This window comes from Myotis nattereri, assembly GCF_964212035.1.
Source record: "Myotis nattereri genome assembly, chromosome: 17".
Classification (NCBI taxonomy): Eukaryota; Metazoa; Chordata; class Mammalia; order Chiroptera; family Vespertilionidae; genus Myotis; species Myotis nattereri.
In genome coordinates this window covers 33,102,989-33,112,413 of record NC_138092.1, presented here as the reverse complement: position 1 = coordinate 33,112,413, position 9,425 = coordinate 33,102,989, and the positions used below count along the sequence as shown (strand labels likewise).

At 33.5% G+C, this 9,425-nt stretch overlaps 1 protein-coding gene across 3 annotated transcripts in view; it reads right to left on the bottom strand.

Annotated features, from left to right (window-relative positions):
• Positions 1-1,357: 1,357 nt before the first annotated feature.
• The window catches only part of YTHDF3 (YTH N6-methyladenosine RNA binding protein F3), a 37,964-nt gene continuing 29,896 nt past the window's right edge, over positions 1,358-9,425 (bottom strand). For all 3 annotated transcript variants that reach the window (XM_081111384.1, XM_081111382.1, XM_081111383.1), the window contains one exon: positions 1,358-2,418. In XM_081111384.1, the coding sequence (XP_080967510.1) occupies positions 2,395-2,418 (24 nt within the window). In that variant the 3' untranslated portion in view covers positions 1,358-2,394. The remainder of the gene's footprint in view (positions 2,419-9,425) is intronic.

Sequence of the window (9,425 nt, the reverse complement as noted above, 5' to 3'; positions counted from 1 at the left end):
TGTCTTAATTTGTGATTATTCAAACATTTGATTATGTGTTTCCTGCTGTGGAGCCCAGGTTCTCTCCTTTTTGGTCGCTACAGTTAAACATTCAGTTAGTTTTGCTATTTAGACAACCTGTGATCATTTCATTTAGAGGGAAAACATTTTGCAATATATTGATAGACCAAGGAGGAAGAGAAAGTAGGTGCTCTGAAGAAATCGTAAAATGGAAAAAATAATTACCGATTGAAAAAGATAAAGTTTTTATTTCCAAAGGAATGCTGCACCCATTTCACTTGGTATTAGAAATCCAGGTTAAAGGCACTGGGATGTACACCTCACGATGAGCAGACTACTCAATTACATTAGACGTTTCCGAGTCTGCTGTTGCAATCAGCCCGCTTGCTGCGTGTTTCTGTGACACTTCTTACATAAAAACCAAATGTAAATCAAACACTCAATCCATTTATAATGTAACTAGTTTTATAAAAATATTCAGAGTTGCTAATAAAGCACCAGAAAAAGTGAACCTCAGAGTGGGAATCATATCCTTTCTATGAGGTCTCCCTTTACAGTTTTCTCTAATAGGACCTCCAGAGTGACTACAGTCATCTTTGACATGTCCTACCTATATAATCTTAGGGATGTAGAACATTGCTGTGGTTACTATACCCAAATGCCAATTTTTATTATAAATAGTTAAGAGACATGTCACAAGATAAGATTTCATGGCTTACTCTTAAAAAGGTAAAATAGGTGCAACTTTCCTTTAAGAAAGTCTTTATTTTGTAATATACCATTAATATTTTAATGTTCCCTTCAGTAAACACTGATATAACTACAATGGGACTACCAAAGACGTGTGAAATAGCTACGATTATCTACAAATACTGTATTTTATTTCACTTGAATACAGCATTTGCACATTTTAAGAAAACATTGTACAAAATAATTATATAAATGAAAACCTCAAAGAAGTATCTGCCACTAAATTTTGAACTGAAGTGATCAAATATGTAAATGTAAATGAAAAGGTTTCTAAACATGATGTAAACATAAATGCAGTAATGCAAAACACCAAGGTATTCAAATCTACTGTATTGCTATTTTCACCCTTATATCTTTCTACATAGCTTTCTCCTTTTGGAACAGTAATATAAGGGGCAGTACATTATCTTCATAACCATATGCCATCAGATCAATTAATACAGATGACACGTTTAATTATACAAAATCAATTTGCTTCAAGACACAAAATTAATGTTGATATGTAATTAATGAAAAAAATAAGATGTTAAAAAGATAACTATAAGAATACCCAGATATATGCTGTATCCCATTTATATAGATCTGATCAATAAAACATCAACACATTCACTTAGATACTGATTTAATCCATGGATCAAGGCCATATTTTCAAAGTATTTTAAGGATGCCAGGACACTGCAAAAGCTGGAGAAAAGAGTTGAACAGTATATGCTTGCTAAACAAGAACTATGTTTATTTAGCTAGTGAATACCTAGAGTAATAAATGTTTACTTCATGATAGCAATCAGGCTCGCAAACACCCAGAAATAGGAATTAAGGATTTTAAATGTAGTTATAAAGGTCATAAAAAGTCTGATTAGACTGAGGTACATTTACTCAAAATTTTGAGATTCATTAAGTGGTAGCAAACAAAATAATTCCTCAGACAAATGCACATTTTTCAGTTTACATATTATTGGGGGAAGGAGGAAAGAAGAATGTGCATTAACTGGTGAAATCCACCAAGCTGCATATCAATATTCTGTTACACCAAACAATTTAAAGACAAGGAAAATGTTCTAATATAATCTCAGATTATGTTTCATTTGGCTAAAATAGAGCTTAAGGTTGCTTTGCCATATTAAAAGTTTACTACAGTAATTCTTCACATAAACATTTAGACTTGAACTCCAGGACTAAATATGGCATGATTATTTTGCTTTTAATCTGTCAAATAGCTAAAAATTGACAATTTAAAAACTACAACAAAGAAATGTTGAAGCAATGTGACTCTTACATCATTGAACCACTTCTAATAGTTAACTGTTAGTATTTAACAAATTCAAAGAGTTAATGAATCTTTGCATTCATTCAGTCTTCTGTGCCTTAGCTAGGATGCATAATTACAAAAGACAGCAGATACTGGTAAAAGCTTCAGGACAGAAAGTGCTTGACGAAGTTACAGTTCTCAAGTGTGTTTGGTGAGAATATAAGGGCAGATGCGCTGATGAAAATCATTACAAGAGTCAATTCTGTGTTAAAAAGTTCAAAGATGTCACCTTATGCAGAAAAAAAAAAGCTTTAATAATGTCTTCTTTGACTTATTAGGCATTTCCAGAGTCTACATCATTAGTGTTGTAATTCTAAGAGGACATCTTCATATGGTTATTGTTTGTTTCTATTTCTCTCCTGGAAAAAAACACACACACACACACAAAAAAAATGTAACAAAATGCCATCATTTATATAAGATTTAAATTAATATAATGTAAACCATCTCCATAAAAAGTTCTTCAAATACTAATTCAAGTAATTAGTAAAAACTGATTTACTATTATCTCTACACACCATAGTGGGATGATCACCACATACCATTTTTAAGTAAAAACTACAAACATTTATTTCAGGAGAGTAAAGGCCCTCTCCACATCCCTATTTCCCCACAGTATTTTGGTTAAGGTGAAGACATTACAATAATATCTTTCTAGCCCTTTCAAAGAGTTTTTGATAATGAGGTATCAAAGAGACTTAAAAGGAGACTGTAGCAATTTCAAAACGATTTGCTCAGGTAGGGTTAGTAGAAAAGGAAATTGGAAAAGAGTCCTACTAAATTTTCAGTGTTAATAAAAATACTTTCAATCACAAACTTCCTCGGTATCATATTATCATGTTCAGTATAACTTTCCACATGAAGAAACATTAACACTGATTAATTTCCTCTTATAAAGCAGAATCCCCTTGAACAAAAGTTAAACTACGTGATGTTTTCATGTTTATTAACCAAATATATTTACCTATAAGACTTCTTTCAATTGAATGCATCAGTGTGTTTGTACCATCTTTGTGTAACTCAGAGGTTCTCAAACTTCAGCAACACCAGAATTCCCTGGATGGCTTGTGGAAACACTACTGAGTCCACAAACTCAGAAGCTGAACAAACCTGTGAGCTTGCAGTTCTAACAAGTTCACAGGAGATCCTAATACTGCTGGTCCAAGAACCACACTATAAAAACCACTTGTGTTTAACACATTATAAGACTCTGCTTTCACTACTTTCATTTTATTTTTCATGTTCCACAATAAGAACATACTTTACAAATGGTCAAATTAGTTTACTGTCCTCCGTGACAACATCAGAAAATTAGAGAACTTTAAGTTGTTACCAAATTCATTTTAACATAATCCTAGAACTTGAGTAACAGTATTTAATACAGAAAGCTATTAATTATATGTCCTACTACATAACTACAAATAAACTTATTTCATAGATACATAAGTATCAAGATATTCTGAAATTAAAAAATAAAACAAACATGAAAAAATAGAGCTAAGTGATCATATCTCAAAAGGATAAGCAAAAACAAAAACAAAACAACATAAAGGAAAACACACACACACACACACACACACACACGCACACACAAAATTGGTATCATGAAACTTAACCTAATTTTGCAAAGGTCCTAAACATAAATGCAGCCTAAACATAAAGTTTGGTTCTCAGAAGATGAAACAGATTTGTATGAGAAATCTGAAGTCTGCTTTAAATAGCTAGATATAAAACACGGTATTATAGATAAAGCAAGAGGATGTTAACAGCACACTGCTCATTCTTCCCATAAAATATGACTGATCAAAATTAGAGAAATTCATCAACTCCATGAAGAGCCCCAAACTATAAAAACAAAGGTCACATTACTTAAGGAAAAGTTAGACAGAGAGAGGTTTAATTCCAGGGAGATCAGTTATATCAATGAGGATCATGTGTTATTTAAATAAAAGTTAAAGATGCTGTTTCAGTTTGAACTATAATCAACTACACATTCAAACAAATCAATAAAATTTAATCAATGTACATAACACATAACCGCTAACTCACTGAACAGGATAAAGAACTTCAAATAAGACAGAAAAGTGGGAGAGCGTTAGTTAGATCTAGATTAATTAAAGCACAAAATAAGATGGCAGAAATATACATTTCTATCAAGCAATAAAAAAATATAGATTCATCAATGACAACACAAAATAGCAGCTCAGATTTAAAAAATTTATATCCAGTCACACACGATTTATAAGAAATAACTTTAAAACATAGGAGCACAGGAAAGTTCAAAGTAATAAAAGCAAACTAAATGAAAACTGGTATCACTATATTACCATAAGACAAATGGGCTTTAAGGCAAAAACCATTGTTGGAGATAAAATGATCACTACATACTAAGTAAGAATTTTTTTCCTTAAAGCTGTAACAATATTAAACTAAAATCACAACTTTATATATTGAACGTTGTCAGAATTACAAAGACAGGTTCCTAATTAAAATGAGAATTTAACACATTTCTCTTAGTAATTGTTAGAGCAGACAAGTTAGTAAAAATAGAGATTAAATATACAGAATACAGAAAACAGCCAAATAATGACAGAGCACACATTGAACAAAGACAAAAAGTAACAATATGCCGAAGAGTCAGTATCATGCAGCTTGCATTTTCTGACATAAATTTTAGAAGCACAAGAGATAATCCTAACAAAAAAACCCCACAACTTACCCACATTTGGAAATTCCAATATGTTAAAAATGTGTAACAGTAAGTCCCCGAAAGTAGAAGAAATAAAATAAGATTGCAGCAGAAAAAATGAAACCAAAGCAAAAATAAAGGAGAACCATAGAACTACAATTTAAAGCTGGAGGGGGAGGAAGAAATCCAACAATAGGAAAAAAAATCTCTGAAAAGAATGATATTTAAAAAATTAAACATAAATAATATAATGAAGACAGATACAGATAAAAATACCATTAATGTAAATATGCCAGTTTACAGGAAAAGCTAAAGAATGGACAAGCTCCTAAAAATACAATTTACCACAATAAACTCAAGAATAGAAAACCTGAAGAGACTTATAACTAAAGAAGTTTAATCAACAAAAATCTACCACCCAAAAAAGCCACCAGGCTCATACGGTTTTACAGGTGCATCTATGTGATTGTCCCAGACTTGACAATTAATTCTAAACTTACACCAACTGTTCCAGAAACCAGAAAAGGCCTATTTTCTGATGTATTTTGACATTAGCAATACTTTGATACTAACACTGTCATGAAGAGCATGAGAAAACTAACAGTCCAGTCTCACTTGTCACCAAGGAGCTCTTAAGGGCTATTTTGCTGATTAGAGTGAAGAAGAGTAAAGGTGGCAGCAGGAAGGCCAGTAAGAAGGCTAGCAAAATAATTAGCACTTAGACCAGGGTAAAAGATGCAGTTAGTGAAAAGTGCTTGGATTTGGAATACATTTTTAAATCAGGGACAACAAAACTTACTGAAAGACTGATTAGAAATGGGGTGAGAAAGAGAAGTATCAAGAATGAGTCCAATAGTCTTGGCCTAAACAACTGGAAGAACAGTAGTGTCCTGTATATGATGGAGGAGGTTTAGGGCAGGCAAAGGAATTAGTTCTATTACATTTAAGATGGCTTATTAGACAACTAAGTGAAGATATCAAGTAGGCAAATGGACACATGAGTCTGAAGGTAAGAGAAAAGGTCCAGGATGTACATACAAATTTGATAGTCCTAAGTATGGTAAATGTCCATCAATAAAACTCAAGTCCTCCTGAAGTCTCAATACCTCTGCTTTCAGACAGGTTCATATTACACAGCCAACTTCATAATTACTCCTACTGGTGGAGTTGGGAGGTAACAATGGGAGAAAGGGAACCTGAACTACACAAAAAAAGCCATGGTCCAGTACACCTGGAGAAGGACTAAGCCTCTAGAGATGGTTCAGAAGATGGCACTTCAAACACGTACAACAGTTAGCATACAAACTTTCCAAAGTGATTCATAGAACTCAATTTGTACCTTTAATAATGATTGACAACTCAAAAAACAATTTGTGGAGGGATCATTTTTCACTAATAGAGCTAGGCCTCAACCAGGCAGATTGAGATTTGACTGCTTTTGAGTCCCTGGCACAGGGCTTCTTCTTCATTCAAAACTGGGCAAAGCCAAACAGGTTTGGCTCAGTGGATAGAGCGTCGGCCTGAGGACTGAAAGGTCCCAGGTTCGATTCTGGTCAAGGTCATGTACCTTGGTTGCGGGCACATCCCCAGTAGCAGGTGTGCAGGAGGCAGCTGGTGGATGTTTCTCTCTCAACGATGTTTCTAACTCTCTATCCCTCTCCTTTACTCTCTGTAAAAAAATCAATAAAAATATATTTAAAGAAAAAAAAAAACTGAGCAAAGGCACTGGAGACAACACATGATCTGAGATCCAGAAATTGGCCTGTGGAGGTCAACTCCAGAAGAAAGTTTACTTGCCAATCCATGTTTTTTGACAGCTTATTAACAGATGAGCAAACAAGAGAAGAGCCAGAAAACAAAATTTTCTTCAGTGCCCTCAGAGGGGCCAACAGCTTGCCTTTAACATTACAGGTAAATAATTTATTTCCTTTAATCAGAGATAGGTTTATCACCATTAGCAACTTCTGTTTTCATTAACCAGACCTGAGCACAAATGAACCACCATGGAAAAGTAACTGTTTCTAAGAAGCCAAACTACCCAGAAAGAAAATGAGAATAAGTATTCAGAACACAAATACAATAAAATAGAACTGCTGAAAGAGGCAGTGAACACCAAGGAGATTGGGGGAGGTGTACAAAAAGCTTGCAAGCAGGCAAGATTTCAAATGCCACAAAAAACAAACACCCTGGCTTATTAGAAATCTGATTTTCAAATTAAACATTTCAGTAGATGAATTAAATGGGGAAATGGTCAGTGACTCATTTGGGAAGTAGAATACAGAGTGCAAGAATTATCTCAGATTACAGAGCAGGAATAAAAATAAAAAGCAGGAAATCACAAAGAAAAAATAACTAAAGACTAGATCCAAGACAAAATGAATATTCTAGAAGTAGGAAAAAGAACAAATGGAAAAGCTAAATAAAAACAAAAAAAAATCACACGAATTCTTTGATGCATGAGGTGGGGCTTAATTTTCCTCCTTTAGAGTGTGAGCTGGACATAATGACTTGATTCAAAGAATAGAGTATGCAAAGGAGAAAAAAGCCATTTACTTAGGAGAATCCTAGCAGACACAACCTGAACCAAGTAATCAAAGTTACTATCACTAGCAATAAGTTATATATGACCAGATAAGGACACACCACTTACATGGTATTCTTCCCCAAATCCTATAACCTCAGTCTAATAAGGGAAGAGAACCTGTCATAGCATGAAGGAGACATGACAAATGCAAAGCTTCTTGAACATTTACATAAGTTATACAAATGTATGTCAACTATAATTTAAAAAATTTTTAAAATTAAGTCTGTAGTTTAGGATTGTGGTACCAATGTTAATTTCTTAGTTTGGATAAATGTACTATGATTATGTAATATAATCTAAAACTAAATAAAGAACATACAAAAACTCGCTACATTATTTTTGCAACAAAATAATTTAATAAAGTTTTTAAAAACAATAAAAAGTTAGAAAAATACAACTCCCACATTATCATATTAAAATTTAAAAGAAAAAGGTGTGCGTATTTCAAGAAAAGACAAAGTTTATAGATGAACAAATGATTGGACTTAAAATATATAATAAATTCAATTCTTCAGGATGCCTTACCAGAAATGAAATCTGCATAGGTTGGCTGACAGGAGTGGAAAAATTCATGCTACAGAGCAGAACAAGGACAGTAACAGATGGATAAAACTCCCAGCTGTTCAAAAGCCTGTACATTTGTCCAGAGCCATTAAAGTGCTATAATACTGAGACAAGCTTGACATGCACTGTCCCAACAACATGATGGGTCCTTTAGCATTAAGAGAGCAAAAGACAAAAAATGTAAAGCAAACAGACCAATTCTGCACTGTAAAATTCAAAATAAAAATTCATCAAGGGAAAGGACAATCAAAGACTATGCTTTGGAGGTTCTGTTTTTGGAAGTCAACTCTTCAAACTTTAAACTTATGCTTCCATTTAATTGAGATTGTCACATTCTTGATCCTCCGCATGAGCACACAATAATAAAGAACTGCTTTAAGAGACTCTAGTGCCCAAGTGTGCATTTATAAAATAAAGTAGTATTTCAGCTTTGAGAAAATAGATTCAGTCTAATATACAGTATCAACCAAAGATCAAATAACCTCAAAGAGTACTACAAAATGAGAGAGTTAGAAAAGTTCAAGTGGTAAAAAATGGTGAACAGTAATGGTCCAAAATGGCCCAAATGAGAGTAAGAATGTGGTTCTAAGACTTAGGACTAATTCATGTTTTTTTGTTTTTTTTTAAAAATATATTTTATTGATTTTTTACAGAGAGGAAGGGAGAGAGAGATAGAGAGTTAGAAACATCGATGAGAGAGAAACATTGATCAGCTGCCTCCTGCACATCTCCCACTGGGGATGTGCCCGCAACCCAGGTACATGCCCTTGACCGGAATGGAATCTGGGACCCTTGAGTCTGCAGGCCGACGCTCTATCCACTGAGCCAAACCGGTTTCGGCCTAATTCATGTTTTGAGTTGTGATTTAGTTTCCACAAAATAGTATCACCCAACACACTAAATTATTATTTTTATGTGTAGTCTTATTTTAGTTTTAGAGTTTTCACTTCATTTCATATTTAAGTAATACTATCTTAAAAATAATATTGCAAGAAAAAAGCAAAAAGTACAAAGATCAAAAAGAAGTAAAATGCTCTCCATTCGCAGGTGACATGATTGTTGGGCAGAAAATCTTAAGGATGTTCTATAGGACTACTAGAACTAATAGGTGAACTGAGTGAAGTCACAGGATACAGGACATTTCTATAAACCAACTGGGAAGTAAAACTGAAAAGGCAAGTACAGTAACAATAAAAACATAAAATACTTAGTAATAAATTCAGCATGAGACACAATGGCCCTCAACACTGAAAATTATAAAACAGAGAAATTGGATTTGCCTTTCCAGGCAGCCTGAGCTTTAAAAAAAAAAAAAAGAAGAAGAAGACTGGGCTATAGTGGCTTACTGGTAACCTTTCGTATTTATCTGCTGAATGAATAAGGCAATGATTAAAAAAATCTATATATATATACACACACATATATGATATAAACATATGGCAATAAAGGTTGACTGTACGTGTGCTGGAATTCTCAGGGGAAAAAATTAAACTGGGACATGGTGAAAAAGGCACTTAGAGCCAAAGCAA